General features: G+C 30.5%; 2 protein-coding genes across 7 annotated transcripts in view; one reads left to right on the plus strand and one right to left on the minus strand.

Moving 5' to 3' along the window:
- The window catches only part of LOC105148812 (uncharacterized), an 85,377-nt gene extending 70,191 nt beyond the window's left edge, over positions 1–15,186 (minus strand). For 2 of the 3 annotated variants that reach the window (XM_011060755.2, XM_087409891.1), the window contains exons 1-2: positions 14,842–15,186; positions 14,642–14,703 (exon numbers count right to left, since the gene is read on the minus strand). The gene's annotated coding sequence lies outside the window, so the exon portion shown is untranslated. Of the gene's footprint in view, positions 1–14,641 lie in introns of all 3 variants that reach the window. The other variant, XM_087409890.1, reaches the window with a different exon arrangement.
- The window catches only part of FMRFaR (FMRFamide Receptor), a 57,588-nt gene that overhangs the window by 24,135 nt on the left and 15,597 nt on the right, over positions 1–17,856 (plus strand). For all 4 annotated transcript variants that reach the window (XM_011060744.2, XM_087409892.1, XM_011060740.2 and 1 more), the window contains 2 exons: positions 16,119–16,394; positions 16,892–17,352. In XM_011060744.2, the coding sequence (XP_011059046.1) occupies positions 17,056–17,352 (297 nt within the window). In that variant the 5' untranslated portion in view covers positions 16,119–16,394; positions 16,892–17,055. The remainder of the gene's footprint in view (positions 1–16,118; positions 16,395–16,891; positions 17,353–17,856) is intronic.

Below are 17,856 nucleotides of genomic sequence, written 5' to 3' on the forward strand. Positions count from 1 at the left end.
AAATTCCGTTAAACTAAAGTCTTTTTGCATCTGACATGAACTTATCTAGTTATTTATTTACGTTTGTGATTTCGAAATTGTGTATCTCAAAATTGTAAGCAAACCATGTTTGCAAACAAGTCTTCCTTAGATTAACCTTACGTTTGTAGCTGAGAGAAAAACTGTGCGAAAGATAATGAAGATTCTGATAGATCTTGAATTTTTAACTTTCACTGTTAATATTTATGGACGATCGCCTGTTTACAAACATCGTGAATATTGGAATTGTACATTAAGCTATTATAAGTTGTAACTCACAAGTTACTCACTCGCTTAAGTATTTTTCTGATTAATGAACATCGACCGCAGTGCTACTGGCGCAATGCGATCGGGAATTTAATCGAATTCCTCTAAAATTTAATTATTCAAGTACACAGCATTCTCTTTGCCAGATGATGACTAAATAAATTATCAATATTATCGGTAGTCGATTTTAATGACACATATTAGTTTTAAGTATATTAATGAAGATAATGTATATTTATAGTATAATAATGTATCCTTTGAGGAAAAAAATTGTGTTAAAAATTTGAATTGTTCAACAATTCCGGACAGCGAATTGATTAGGAAACCTAGAAGTAATATATGGCTCCCGATGTCTTTAAATCTTGATTTAAAATACTACCGAACAAATTCAATTCGGAAAGATACCTTAATGACGATGGATAACTCAATCTATATGTCATTCGGTACCAGATTTAAACCTACATAAATAATAGGTTTGCCTTAATAAAAGTTAAAAATCATATTTTTCTATCTGCTTTGGCATTACAATCTTGAGCCCGACATTAAAATCAATGTTTTTATAATGTTGAATAAAAAAGCATTCTTCATAATAAGCCGGAGAGAGACTTCTGATTGAAGTGAACTAGGAAGTTGAAGACTTTCATGTATAATGCTTATCGAACTGACACAAAGTTGAAGAATAATAATGAAGCATACTTAAATTCACTTGAAACATGGAAGTATATATTTACAGTTGAATTTTTAAATTATATCAAGAGTTCAGTTTTTTTTTTTTTTAGTTAAGCAGTTTAGAAAACAACGTTGTAAAAAAATAAAAAGTAAAAGTTTCAGAAAAGTTATTTTACAAGTAATGCGTATCATTACTTTTTTAAAAAAAGCAAAACAAAAATGTAACAATATTTAGAATATCCTTATAAAATTCTTATAAAAATTCTTGTAAAAACGTTTCAAAAAATCTCTTTAAAATGTTTCGAAGAAAAATCACGACTTCTAATTATAACTCAACAGAAGATTGAAAATCATCATATTGATAAATTATGTAACACTTTAATAATTTATGAACCAAATAAACAAAGAAACAAAATAAACAAAGACACATTGATTTTTGAAAGTGATAGCAAAATTATAATATGGGTATAAACGAATCTTTCCGACACGGAAAATCTCAGAATCACATACGATAAAATTGGGAATGTAACTTCAATTAAGTTCCAAAGCGGAAAACGATAAATTATACGGACGTGTCGTTGAAAACTTAAATTACTCTACCTCTGCTGGTGAAAATCTAGGGAAGTCCTAACTGCAAGGACAAACGCTAGAAGTGACAGTTCCACCCCGGCTCGGAACTTACTTATACCGAGATTACCGTTAAATCACCCTTAACATCTAGGTAAAGGATCTGTTTGGAGTATTACAAGGAAAATAATATATCTTTATTACAAACCCACATACGGAAATAAGGAAGCTTAAAAAGACTCATGAAAATGCTAAAACCGAGACTAAAGGGTTTGTAAAACAGAATAAGTACATCCTTTAAACAGAAAAAGAATTATTTTATCAAAAACTTACATGTGAAAAGAAACGGTTTTGCTGAAAAGGGCTCACAAAAATGTGAAAACTGAAACATGTTTGTAAAATAAAATAAGTACATCCTCTAGACAGAAGAAAAATTATTTTATCAAAATCTTATGTAGAAAGAATGATTTTGCTAAAGTATATAAAAATTTATCATTAGATATAGATCCAAAAATAACTTTATTAGACCAAAATGTAGAATGATCAAATCGGTTAATTTTTTGTTCTAGTCATGTTTGAGTGTTCTACTTAACTCTTTGAGAGCAAAGAAACTTTAAAAACACCTTATTTTTAAAAAGTTGTCAAGATTTGGATTTGATTCTGACTTCAGAATTTTAAAATTCAATTTCCAAAAAAATAATCTAATTAGAAATTCGATTTTAGCAAATTCTTGATATCGCTGAGGATGTACATATAGTCGAATTTCAAAAGGATAGTAATTTCCAGTGAAGGAAGATCTAGTATCACATAGTTTATAATCAGAGGTTGAAAGTCAATTTTTATCAGTACTAACTATTACTACGTAGCGTTGATGAGCTTCAAATAAACTGAAACTGCAAATTTAATGTTATATACTCCGCAATTAAAATTTTACTAAAGCTGTTTTATAATAATCAGATTATTTTTTATATCCTATCCGTATTGAATTGATCATTTTGAAATTTTTTATTTTTAACCTCATCGAATAAAATATTATCAAATTACCCTGTAAAACAAGTTTTATAAAAATCGAGTTTTATAAGCAAACTACAAAATAAAAGAGAGTGTGTGTATGCCCAAATGGGCACTCCAATCCACAAATGGTTGATTCTTTTAATTGTCCAATTATACTTTAAAAGCGTATAATAAACTACTTAACGTAAACACTAAGAAATATTTTGTATAACTAAAATAATTAAAGTTTTGTTACTGACTCAAAAACTATTTGTTGATATATGATCAAAACCAAACCGTTGATTACCATGCCGATATTAATTTGTTAAATTTACTAAATGAACTAATAATTTAATGATACTGTTTTGTATGATGTTATAGATTTTTTGTAATTAGAAATAGAACATTTTGTTACCGGAACAAATCATCGAAGAATGATAATGCCTATGAGAATGTCCACTGAATGTCCGCGTATAATGAATTTATTTAATTGATACATAATACACAATAACGTACGATAGACGTTTTGATTCTATTACTGATCCTTCTCAATATTGCAATCACATTAATATTTATTATCAATGTTCTTAATTGTATAGTAATTTAATGTGATTGCGATATTGAGAAGGATCCGCAATAGGATCGAACCATCTATTATACTTTATGTATTACATAAATTTAATAAATAAATTTATTACACGAGAATATCGAGTGTTCGGCTCTCATAAATATTATATTCTTCGATTTATTCTTTGGAGCCAATTAATTCTTTTTATTGGAACAAAACAATTACATAAGAATAATATACCTCTCACTTTCTACAAAATGAAATTATGTTTGGCGTTTTTGAGCTTAGCAAAAGGTTTAGATTTAGAACAATGATTAATCGCTCTGAAAAAATGATACCATAATTGACCATAATTGACCATAATGTGGCAAGAGCCGAGAACGCACGTGTTAATCTCTAATCATCCCGGCTTTATACAGATAGACGTCGAATTTCTCTTACGATAAAACACGCTACTGACAGCTTCGTGAAACACTCTTCGCTCTATCATGGTGAATTCAGTGAATTATTTTGTTGAAATTACTAAAAGAATATCTATTTTGTAATGATAATCAAATTTTACATTGTTATTTAGTAAATAAATTTGTCCTGTTAAATAAAAAAATTTTGTTCATTTAACAAAAAAATATTATATTTTAATAAATAATCCAATGATAATCGGCCAATTGTAAATAATTCTTTTTTTTTTCTTATCATTACTATATCTTTTTTTTCTCAATGAATATTAATTATGAAATTATTTATAGTACAGTGTAAAAAAATTATTCGTTTTCTTCGTTATTAAACTTTATTATTCGTCGCAATTCGAAGTGTCTAAAACTATCACGGTTAAATAATCATCCTACATAAAATTTTGATAAGTTTTTAATTTATAAGTCGATATCGCTTTGAAGAGGAAATGAAATCATCCACTTAGAACATATACCTTCCGCTTTCTCATTACAATAGAAGTTTGCATTATCCGCAAGTCGTTCTTCCCACTTACAAATTGCATTTGCAAACTAGCCTCAATGCTCGCATTAAAGAGAGCACGTAATTTTAATTCGTCGTGAAAATACCATTATCTAAATTACGTGCCTGCAACGCATAAAGGTGACACAAACGCGAACAAGAAGAGGAAAAGCTATTGAGCAAGATAATTTCAGAACAAACTATCATAATATTTAGGGCAGACGACTTAAAGAAAGTTAAATGAAATTTGGTTGTTAAATGAATCAATCTTTTTTATGAAAATACTGTAGTATAATAACCTGTAACCAGCAGTTAACATCCAAGTAAGAAATCTAATTTCAATGATGTTTCGGTAAAAAGTTGAAAGTTTGCTGAAACGAGATACCAGGTAGTATCTCTTAATAAAATAAAGACAGACATTTTTATGTTCAATATCATTGATTGAATTATACAAAAACCAGATCTCTCGCGATAGTTCGCATCTATGACAAGCATTGATTGCTAATTCAGTGAATATTGAAAGCACATTATAATTCAAATCCTCCGAATGACGTCCGCACTAATCGCCGATTGGTTTCACGGATCGATTTCACTTCCATATTCCATGTCACGAATTGTGCAAATTCACACTATGAACTATGAAAGTTTTCTGAAGATAAATAATATGCTAAAACGTTATCATGGTATGATAAGACAAAATCCCCTCATCATGCTTAATTATGTGATATCTAGAATAAAACTAATTCTTATTTTGATTAAGAGCCAAATTATGCAACTATATTGGTAAAGATGTTAAGATTTGTTGAAAGATGGCAAAACGTAGCAACAAAAGTATCCATTTTAACTATAACTGTGATTCTTGCAGATCTATTATACTACAACTGATAAAATTGCTTCGTAGAATTTTTCTAAACATACTAATCAATAATCTCCTGACAATGACTTAAATAATAAGAACTTCAAAGTATTGTCTTTACAATAAAGAAATTTAAAGTAATTAATTTTTTGTACTTATTTAGATAGACTTTTTAATTGTTTTATTTATTTAATTCTTTGCTTATTTTCTCGGATTAATTAATTCAATAAATTGATCTTGTCAATTTGTTAAAAAAGTAGGTTAAAGGTCATGCTATCATTGCTCTGATCGCCGGCACAATGCAACGCTACGTTACGAAATAAAATAAACGGCGGTTATTTCATCGAATAACGTTACGCGAGCCCGTTCTAGAGCTGTATGATTGGTAATCTCTCGTGCTATAATTTTATTATCTCTCAAGAGTGGTACGGGGGAAGAAATAGCTATCCAACGCGTGAATCTTATTTAGAGAAGATAAGACGGAGGAAAATCTGCGAGAAAAATTGGTGTTTGTCGTCGAGATGCAATCACTTGGAACAAACATACCTTCTCTATCCGATCCATGTTCACAATAATAAATTTCTCCTCGTTTTAATAAACAAAAAATCTATTTTTTTGTGAGATTTAATAGTTAAGATAAAAAGAATTGTGGATTCTAGAGAGCTTGTTCATTTGTTTAAAAATTTCATTATAATCTTGTAATATCAAAACATTTTTTAACGTAAGTCTGATATAATACATATCACATGTACTTCATGATTTATAATTTTACATACTTTTACATATTTTCTTCCGTTGAATTAAAAAAATTCAAATTGCACTAGACTAGAAAATGGGATGTGTACTTTTACCTTTGTTAGAAGAATTGCGTTTCTTGTGTTTATTTTATGACCTAGCTATCTTTCTCTCGCTTACGATTTATTAAGAAATAATCTCCTCTCACGATGCCAAGACATTTGATTTTCCGCTCAGTAAACACTTGGTTTTACACCGTAAGAACCTCATTTACTTAAAAAGAGAGTTTATATCACGAGCAAACACTTCACAAACACGCGTCACTAATGGGATAGGCTGCGAAAACAAAAAAAAAGCCTTAATCTTTTCATCTATTAATTCCGCGCCAGGCAGCAGGAAGGGGGAGGGAGAAGTATATATATATATTATATATATAGAGAGAGAGAGAGAGAGAGAGAGAGAGTCTCATTAGATTACTATTTAATTTCTCTTCTCCATATTTGATATCTATGTCCCATTTTCATAGCTCAATCCTTGTATCAAATTAGAAAAATCGATTTTGTATTTATCGAGTGATTCGTCTCTTTTTCTCTTTTCGACGAGTATTTACTACTAAATTGAAATAAATTAAATTTAGGTCGACTTTGTTTCTCTATTTCCCGCGTGGTCTATTCTGTACGTGACATGACAAGCAACTACGTAGAGGAAATCTTATTTAAATTTAAAATTACAATTCAGTCTTTTGAATCAAGGTTTCGCTGAAAAGTAGAATTTCTTAGCGCCTATATGTTTACAGGAGCAGTGTTTTCGCCATTGGAAGCGCTCTTGAAACTCTTCAATTGAAATGCCAGTTCAGGTATTGGATAAAACTTCTCTCTCGGTGTTAAGTAAATACAAAAGCAAATAATAAACTGTGTTTTTCTTTGCGCCAAGCTCGACTTGCTTAATTCAAACTTAATTTGCTACGAATTTACCGCCAAAACTTACGTTTTCTTCAAGGAAGAAATGGCGCAACGCGAATTACGGAACTTAACTTTCGGGAGAATGTCCATTCGCGTTTCGCGAAGCGTCAAAGGCTGCGCGATCTTGTAAAGTTCGTAGCAGATTCTCGGCGAAGAGTATATTCGGTGGACAGTGTTCGGCGGTTAAAATTAGCCGAGGAGTTCCTATAGTTGACTCAGAGCTCCGCAGCAGAGAGAGGCTACTTGTATTTTTAGAGGATTGGCAGTAACTAAAGCGACAGCTGACCATTTTACCAAGCCGACGATAGGCCCTTTCCGCTTGACACTTAGAATCTTCGTCATTCTTTTCGTCCCTAACTATATGTCTTCCAAACAAATATCATAGAATTACCTACTAGTATTTTAAACTGGAATTTATATCAATTAGTAAATTAAATTATTAAATTAAATTATTAAATTATTAAATTATTAATTTTGTTCATTTTAATTTCATTCTTATGTTAATTAAGAATACAAGAACAACAATTAATAAATTAAGAAAAAATACAATACATACTTCCCATAATTTTACTTTTAAAAAAATTAAATTTGATTGTCTTAGAAATAAGTTCTTCGGAATTCAATATTATATTTAATATTAAATAAATGTTTTATCATTTATTATGTATATTTATCGAATTTTTAGATAAATATTTAATATGGAAAAGTAATAATTTCGATTATAAAAAAAACTGCTTAGTTTTTTAAAATATAAATATTATGTTCATAAAAAATATAGCAATATTAAAAGCATAAATTTGATAAGACTATTTTGACTTGCAATTTTCTCTCTCTCTCTCAATAAATTATTTGACAAATAATATTCAAAAGTTTAAATGAAAGATTAAAATAGTCATTGTTCAAGGCTTTGATCAAAATTGTTCTAAAATTAACGGTAAATGAAATTTTCCTGTACATTTACTTTCCTGTCCAACCAAAATTGGACGGCAAGTTAATGCAAGCCATGAAGGTTGTCCAAATATTGCTGGCACCTCTTGTGAACGTAATAATATTAAATTATCGGACCACAGTTACGCTCAAGCGAATGCTTTCAATAGTTGGGGCTAATATTCTAGTTCAATAGTTGGAAACATCAATCTCAAAGAGTGAACGCATGCGTGCCGGTACAAAGTAATCGTTCAATATAAAAGGAATTTTCTATTGCAGGGCTATATAATAATACAATAGGAATTCATACGCTTCTTCGTACACAAAATATTTTTCACTCTATGATTTTTCGTAAAAATTACAATTTGCAATCTTGTTAAATTTGAAATTTTGAGATAGATATATATTGTAACATTTTTTAATAAAAATAACATTTATATTTTCCAGAAATTAAATAGTTTTTATATATTTTAAAATCAAATTTTTAATAACTTTCTTTGTAATAAAAATCATATTTTCACTCATTTTTATAGAAAAATTAAATATAAACTGGAAAATATATATTAATGAGAGTTTGCATTATGTGTGATTGTTTAAATACTTTTTTAAAATCTATATTTATAATTGCATATTATATATTTACAAATTCTCCTTTTCATATTTCTATGTAATTAAAGCTACAAGTCACGTACAATTTCGTATAAATTATAGTTTAGTTTGCGACTCATTAGTTTTACTGTACGAAATACCGAGCTCAAACTTTGAGAAAGTAGAACTAGAAACTCTAGAAATAGATTTCATCAAACTGTCCATCCATGTGACAGTGTACACAAACTTCCTAATGAATTCATTTAATTGGCGTCAGTATGTGAATAGAGTGATCAGGGCATATTAATAAGAACAGCTCTCACAATCTTAGATTCTTTTGCGGTCGACATCTCAATTTCGCAACAGACCGCTTATAAAAGCGGTGATGATCAGTTTGAAACGTATAATCATGATAATTTCTGTGGGTTTACGAGACTCTACGTTGATATATTTGTTCGAGTACGAAAACGTTTAACACTTATTAAAACAAATGCCAGACGCTCGAAATCCCGCAACGAAACGACTGGCATGGCGACTGGAAATTTAAGTCTCGTATCTGCGTTTTATTTAAGACATATTCTATCACCCTATTGAAAGTTATTTTATTCTTCAATTAAAGGTATTTGCCTATTAATTAAAGGTAGTCCTTAATTAGTCAGATGTTGAAAAACCAATATTACATGTAGCAACAAATTAATAATTTTATTAAGAAAGAATACTTTTCAACTATAAAAGAATGAATCCTCCACAAGAAGTAAAGAAAAAGTAAAATATCCAAAAAAGTGTATCCAGCAAGGTAATGACGCGTGAATTCTTTTGAAAAATGATTATCCAATTGTCCCTAAAACAGGTCATTCGTAAGAATGATAAGGCATCATAAATATAAAACGCGAAATAATTCTGCTGTTTATATTGTGATCGAGATATCTGGATTGTAAATGTAACAAAGAGTGAAATAATTTCACGCATCGGTATCTGGATATTGCGAGAAATATGTTATGTCGTAAGAACATTCATCGATCATCCCTATTTCATTAAAACAATGAAAAATCCAAAAATAGACAAATGAAAAAATAGAAAAATAGAAAAAAAATCATTGGAAATGAAGAAATAGAAAAATGAATATATTTATCTTTTAATTTTTATCTTTTTTTTGGAAACTGTACTTCTAAAAAATGTTTAAAGGGTGAATACACTGAAAACATATTAAATGTAAAAATCTATGCAAATCGGTGACACCGCGATAGATTTAAAACATAATCTTTCGTAAGGTAATTACGTAGAGGATAAACAAAGCAGAATGAAGATAAAAGGAAGGCATTTAGAACGATCTCGGAAAAAGATTGCTCGGCTAGTAAATTATATTGAGTATAATTAGCGTCCGGCTTGGTTGCTTCTCGTGCGACTAATCGAGGATTAACGACTGTGCAAATGGTTAGAGAGAGTATATCTGCGTGAATACGTTAATCTTATTATTCTCATAGTAAATTTTTTCCACATTATCTCTCATTGTGATAAAAAACTACCGCGATAAAAAAGAATAATATAATAACGTTTCAGTTATTTATTACGTTAAAGTCACAAACTCTTTCATTTTTGTTATACTTTGACGTTATTGCTTAAAACTACTATTTTTTAGAGGATTTCCTTGTTATGTTTCTCCCAAATAACGAGGCGAAGAAACACGATTCCATTTCAGGAACGATCGCAGTCTCGACAGCAAGATTGATGGCGTTTCGGTGTAGGCTCAGAGCGAATGGAGTCACGTAATTATGCAAATACATAGAAGCAGAATAGGATTCTGAGCAGAGCCCTGCACTTTCTTCCGTAATGTCCGCAATAGAAACGACGCTGGTACCAGCTGCCGCGTTCACGCTTCGGCGTTATTACCTACAACTGACACTAATCCCATCTCATTTCCTGACCGTTCTACTTTGTGGGGGCAACGAAACTAAACGTAACACCGGCGCGACCCACTTGGTAAATAAAAGTTTCAACGACAAATGTACGTACTAATCTTTAACTAGTCTCCGTCATCCCATTGATTTTAGGACTTTACTGGCAAGATAAATAACATTATAGACAATCACATAATCGATTTTTTAAGTTGAAACTTTTAATTAAATTGATCAATACTTTTCATTTTTCACAGTTTTAAAAATACATTTTTTTTTAATTTTAAAACAGGGATGCATTTACTTTCAAGAATACGCAAAAGAAGCTTTGCCTCAAAAGATTTAATATAGTTCCTTTATATTTTCGTCTCTTTTATTGAAGTCTCTTTTATTGAAATATATATTTATTGGCAATAATGTGAATAATTTGAATTCCAGAACATTGGCGACAAAAATTATTTGAAAGATAATAGCTACAATTTAGAAGATGTTAACGTTCCGATAGTGAGACAATAATCGTTTGTTTTTAATTTCTAGTAAATATCAGTAATACACGTGTTACAGCAGTGTGATTTCGAGTATTCTATATATATCTAGACTATCGTTTTTTTTTTGCACATTGATATAAATACTATTCTTCGCGGTCCTTTGTAGTCGAACCTTGAGAGATGATTATGTCGTCTTCATGCAACATCTACAGCAACCCTTGTGGAAAAATTTGTCCAAATATGTCCAAAATTATTCGAAATGTAGTCAAAATGTGTTCGAATTTGTTCTAAATTTCTTCGAAAATTGTCCAAATATACAAATTTGGACAGTTAGATAAAATGAAATACTTTCAGTCAAATTTCGATAATATTGTCTGAATTCGTTAGAATTTATTTTATTTTTTCAACAAACTCTAACAAATTTTTTCCACCAGGTAATACATACATATACATACATAGCGCCCCGGAATAACTTGTGAAAAAAGATTTATCGACGTCCGACGAAAGTAGGAACGAGGCTTTGTTCATGAACAAATTCGTTTGGCTTCTGATTTCGTTATTTCTTGTTAACACGGACATGATAAAATATGAACGCATAAATGAAAAGAAAGATGAAGACAATTTAAGAATAACAAGAAATTTCCTTTAAAAGCTTCTTGTTATTGTCTTCATCTTTCTTTTTACTATTCTATCTAATTACTTTTTTATTAATTCTTTTACCAATTACTTTTTTCTGAAATGTGCTTCAATTAATGATCTGCTGTTATGCGCAAATCTCTGACATATAACGTTTCAAAGGGAGTTTTAATTGTAATAAAAAAAAAGCGAAAAACGAGAATAGTCAATTTACATTGCAATGAAATAAAAGATAGAATATATCGTTGGTCATTGTTCTCTGAGACATGTTTTCTCGTTCGAAAAATTGCGATTGCCCGCCGTGAACGTAGAAATCGTGCTTAACGAGGTGAAAGAAAAAGAAAAGGATATACCACTGCAATAATAAAGCCTTGAATTAATCTGCGGCGTATCCGAAACAAAAATGCATCTCTTGCAAGCCGCAAATTGCGGTCAGATGCATTTCGCGTTGACTTATACTTCTCATAAATCACCCCCGGAATACATTCAAGATACGCGCTGTCGCGTTATCTTGGCTTTTTTTATAGTTTTATCTACTGTCCGTCTGAAAGAAACTTAAAAACAAGTATTTTAATATAGTTACAACAATAATATTTTCGAATCTAACAATATTGGGAGAAAATTAATTAAGGAAATTGCTCCGCTCGAACTTGGGATATTTGCATAAAGTTAACAGTTTCTTTCTTTACGGTGTAAATTTTATTGTCTTTTCCAGAGATAAGTTTCGTCGCAGAAGGAAATTTTGTTATTACCTGTGCAATTGACTTTTCATTTTGCAATGCAACTTTATTCTTGGTCGAATAATTTTATTCCAGAATAAAAAGTGGAAAGGAGAGGGCAAATCTACAGAGGGAGCACTTTAACTTTCTAAAAATACTCGAGATACATGACACATAAAAATGCTTGAAGAAAACTATATAATACTTGCGGTTTAAAAAGAGAGAGAGAAAGAGAGAGAGGGAAAAAGGAAAACAATCTAAAAGTTTTCTGATATAGAAACGTCATTTCGATTCGTATATAAATCATCGTTCCAATACTATCACCTGAAAAACGTTTTATTCGAGAAAGAGAGTGGCTTTACGAAAAGGCGAAATGTCATTTCCGATGGCAATACAGTTCAAGGAAAACAGAATTAAAAAAAGAGGGCAAAAATGTGACCCAAGGAGTTGACTTGAGTCCTTGAATGAACATGCCAGAGAAGAAAAGCCTGTTCGAATATTTTCTGCACGGAACGAAGAAATATTATGTGTTTTGCTCTCGAATCTCGTGCCAATAAAAGAAACTAAAAAAGGAATACGATAGATAGCATATTTTGTATGAGAAATATGCATAAGTCCATATGTTAGCCTAAAACAAAAAAAACAAATTTCAGCGATCAAGTCAATCCTGAACACTGAACATTTTTTTTTCTCGCATATGCATGCAAAATATGAGAAACATATCCGAGACAAATAGTTAATGTAATAAATTTAGAAATATAATATTTAATTGCCACTAATGTGAGAGAATATATATAGACACACAGTAGTCATGAAAAATGACAATATGGTATATTTATTTAATAGCTATTTAATAGAGCTCTTTTTTTGTAAATTAATTAGCACGTAAGTTATAATTCAAGCACCTTAATTACACGCGTGATGTGCGACGGACGCTCGATTACTGCGAATTAATTTTGGCATCCCGCACATCCCGCATGTTGTTTCGTACGAAGTGCAAATTACGTGCGTTTCTGTTCGGACACACAAATATCGCTGTTACGCAACATTATCAAAGAGGTGGCCAGCCATCTCGGCGTTCCTAGACGTCTACGCGTGCCAAGACTGAAAAGCAGAAAAGTGAATATTCGTTCGCTTCCGCCGTTGTGAGAAACACCGACTCGGCGAAACTTTCTCGCGTTCGACGACATATAAGAAAGAAGGAAAAAGTTTAAAAATAAAATTGATCAACGGGTATTTCATCGACCACCCGGCGGGAATAGATCAGCCGAAGCAAATTAGTGTTTGTCTTTAAATGACACACGCGAATCGTGGCGGAGTAATTTACAGTTGGGTATTTATTTGAACCCCCCATGGTGAATTCTGCAGTTAAGGCGTGATCCGAACATTGAAGAGACAAGAAGATAGTGTAGCAAGCAATATCCGCAAGATTGATCTCCGCGCTTCCAATTTGCTCTAAATGTCAAAAGAAATTTATAGCACTTTCCATACATTAAACAAATCGCGTAAAGATTGCACACGTGAAATTCTGTTCTTACAGAGGGAAAAAGTTCCCTTTTTTTTAAGAGAGAAAGACAGAGAAAGAGAAAGAGAGATCCCCCAATACATTACAGTCGCATTAAACAAATTTTACAATGTAAAATTATTCTTATATATTAATTTAAAAATGATCAAAAATATCTTATAATATATTAATGCGTTAAAAAAATACAGATTTATTAATTATATATTATTTATATCTACAAAATGATGTGAAAAGATTGTCTTAAACAAGTATATTAGATACACCAAAAATGAAAGAGAAATATAAACTTTTTGTATACCAACTGCAACTTCGTTGTTTCTTTTATATTGCAATAAAACAATTATTATTATATTATTAATTAAATGAGAATTAGATAAGAAGGTAACTATCTAAAAATAATTCTTTTTTACGCAGCTATAAACGTATCGATATACTCAAGAAGAAGCTTTTCCGTTTAAATTTTTAGAAGCTAGAAACGCCGTTCTACGGAGTAACCGTTTTTGTCAGCCTGCAAGGCAAACGGCAGGACAATATTGTAAATTGAAACAGAGATGATCGGAAATGCGGAAAACCGTAACTACGCACAAGATTGGTCGTGTGGAAATCGAGTGAGCATACCGCAATTGGTGATACCCAGCTGTGTCGCGAATACGTATCCATAGGATCATTTGGAATAGACATGAACGTTGCCAATGCGATCAGCCGTTTTGACACAATCGGTATTACACCTTTATGTCTGGACCTGGACGCGTGTATGTGTGTGTGATACGCCCACAAGCGTAAATATACGCGTCGCGAAACACGTAATTGCATCCTTATCGGATCCATCACAGTCGTCGTAAATGAGATTTCTGCTCATTTACTCTTGAGATTGTAAAACGTACAATGTAATAAATTAATACAAAACAAGTAGATGAAAGGAACGTTTCATTACATCAACTGCGCTATGCGATTGCGTTACCATCGTTGGTCTCAGAAAATGTGAATTTTTATTTACATGGCGATTGTTCGAACGATCCGTTCGTAAGCAGCTTCATCTACTTTTATTTTCAATCCTCCAAATAATTTGAATATTTGTGCAGTACGAATACAACGTTTTATTCGTACTTCGAATATTTAACTTTTAAATATAACTATTATAGAGAGAATATAATTTAAGAATTTTGTAATAAGCGAATATAAGGAAAAAAAATCATTGTTTTTCGTAATTATGTATTAATCAACGAGATGAAGCGATTTATGTATTATTAATCTGTTCGGTAATATTTGATACTTACATTCGTCTCTTGCCTTGGAAGCAGTCGAAAGTCACTGACTAAATCTAGATCTACAAACTAATCTGTAAATAAGTAAAATAGAGATATAAATAATACATAACTCAAAGAATTTATATCTTCTTATCTTAAATAAAAATTATTTTATATCGATTTTATACGTGGTCTAGTTAAATGCGTTTTAAATAAAGATTCGCACATACCGATTTTATACGTAATCCAATTAAATGCAAATCCTGGAAAATCTCCCGAACGAAGAATTACGAGAATTGCCCAATCCGATTGCTATTATTATTCACCAATATCTCGCAGTACAAAATGTCTTCTCAGCTTTAAATTGACGAACTCACACGACTTACTCGGTCGAGATTTCCAATACACACTGATCATGAGAAACCTTTAACGATATTTCGTGACTATATCCTATAACATGCGCTATCTATACAGCTTGATAGACACGACCGTGTCTGTTTGCAAACAAGACCGATGCCCACGAAAGCTCAGATGTAAACGTTGTGGCAAACAATTAATAATTATGTCACAACGCTATTTGCCTGCTATTGTAGTCAGTGAAATGATAATAATGATAAACTCGTGCTCGTTAAAATCAAACTTTAAATCATAATAATAATGTAAAACTTTTAAAATTTGTGATAAAAAGAGGTAGTAAGCAATTTCTCTATATATAAAATAAAATAATATTGGAAATCTATAAATCTGCTCATAATTGCTTATATTATTGCAATCGAAAAAGTAAAAAGAATTTAAGAGCCAGTTATAAGTATATAAATACATATATTTTATTATAAAAGATAAATATACGTTTCGATCTTAATTTGGATCCTTTTCAGTATAACTTTAATATTTGCATAAAATAACAATCATAAAAATCGTCAAGAATATCGATGTAAAAGAGTTAATATAATCAAATGTTAACTAGATTTTTTCATATCCACAGCATGTTAATAGTTATTCATTAAATTCCAATAAACTAAATAATATAGTGAACAAATATATAGCATACTATTGTTGTAAAAGTTAATTATAATAAAATATAATAAAAGTTAATTATAATAAGTTAAATATAATAAAAGTTAATTATAATAAAATATATACTGAAAAGTATTATTATCTTATCTTGAGTATAATTATCTTGAGAAGAGTATTATTATCTTATATACTGAAAAGGATCCAAATTAGAATCAAAACGTATATTTGCCTTTTATAATAAATAAATATATGTATTTATACACAACCTGTATTAGCTCTTAAAGACTTCTTTTTAATTTTTTTATTTACTCATTAGAGCTTTATCTGAATTATTTGATTATTGCGATCCTTATTATAATTTTATGACATTTCTGGCGTATATTTCTTCGTTATTTCAATGATTTAATTAATATACACTTTTTTTAATACGTAGAAAATCATGTAAAAAACGCTTTTTAAAAATATATAACTTATGTTTTCTCCTTTTCAGTTTACAGATTACCGTTCAAGTTACTGCGACAGAAGTTTCGAATGGCAAAGCGGCTCGCGGTTCGTCGTAACACAGCGATACATCGTAAAAGCATCTATGCGGAACTCTCTACGCGGAGACGACTAAACCGACCCGATTCTTTCCATGAAACACGATCGAGGATAATGTATAGAACAAAATAAATCGGGCATAGGATTGACGTTATGATATTCGAATACACTTTAATATCAAAGACAGCGAGAGATCGACTTGTCAAGTCGACATTTGATAACAAAGGTAAAAAGCTATTTTCTTCTTTTTTTTGCAATAAAACATCTCACAGTCTTTTACCAAGAAAACTTTAGTGATTTTAAGTTTTTAGACACGGATCACTTGAGACGAATGAACTCTTATCCCGACTTTTTCCTAATAAAAATTAAATCAGTCGGAAGGAACGTTAATGATGCATATATAGATAATGAAGCTTTTGAACGTATACACGAAATGAGAAATAAAACTTAAAAGTCAAAAGTTAAAATTTGTTAGAGTAATTTTCTATTTATTTATTTCTAATTATTTCTATGTATTTTCTTTTTGGAGATATATATTTTGTATACCAAATAATTTTTAATTGATAGATTTTTTAATAATAGCACTTTATCTATTAACTTATTAATTTGGTATTATTAATAGTAATTATTAATAGTATCAAAAATGACAAAAGCAACATTATTTAAGGATATTTGTAGTAACAAAAAAATAATTAAGTCGAAAATTACACAAATAATTTACAGTTAATAAATTTGAAGAGCATGAAGATTCAATTAGAATTGAAGATAAGCAAAAGGAAAGGCTAGATAGACAGAGAACACGGAGGTTGCGAGAATAAAGATGGTAACGTGAAGTGACAAGATTGAAGGGTAATGCAAAATCAGGAAGTGATAAAAATTGCTGAACGATGGAAACAAGTTCGATGATGACAACGACGGCCGCTTCCCGTTATTACGATGATAAATTCATGCAAAACTTCAGCAACAGCAGCAATGAAGGACTGTTCGAATGTGGACAGGAGGTCAATACCAACGGTCTAGCTGATTTCATTATTTATGGTATATTTGTCAACCTGATTGGTCTCTTCGGAATCTTCGGCAACACGATCTCAATGATCATCTTGTCACGGCCGCAGATGAAATCTTCTATCAATTATCTACTGATTGGATTGGCCAGATGTGACACAGTACTGATCATTATTGCGGTAAGTGCATCTCTTTTATATAGTTTACGTCCTATACTTTTTACGCGAGAGAAATAAATATCTTTAAAGACAGAAAACAGTCAGGACAAGAATTACGCAATAGTGTAAAAAGCGTATTTTAAAAAATCAACGATAAGTAAAATATAATTTAGTTTTTAAAGAGATAGCGAATGCAATTAAAGAAATGCAGAAAATTATGCTTTGCTTGTATAATGTTTTATTTCTTGACACTTTGAAGAAATTGGAAGTTACGTAAAGGAAAACATGCTGATGACTTCGTTTAAGTGTGTGAACATTTTTATGAATTCATACACAGAGTTAAATATTACGTGATATAATTATTGTGAATTATGAATTTAATGTAGAATTAAATATTATATGGTAGAATTATTGTGCAGGATCGTAAAAATGGAATATTGCACGTAAAAAAAACGGTCAAAGTTAACAGCCACTTCAGTGAACTGGTCGAGCTACTTTTCACCCTTATTACGAAGAAATAATATG

The sequence above is a fragment of the Acromyrmex echinatior genome, chromosome 9, assembly GCF_024713525.1.
Source record: "Acromyrmex echinatior isolate Ae372 chromosome 9, ASM2471352v2, whole genome shotgun sequence".
NCBI classification, from domain to species: Eukaryota; Metazoa; Arthropoda; class Insecta; order Hymenoptera; family Formicidae; genus Acromyrmex; species Acromyrmex echinatior.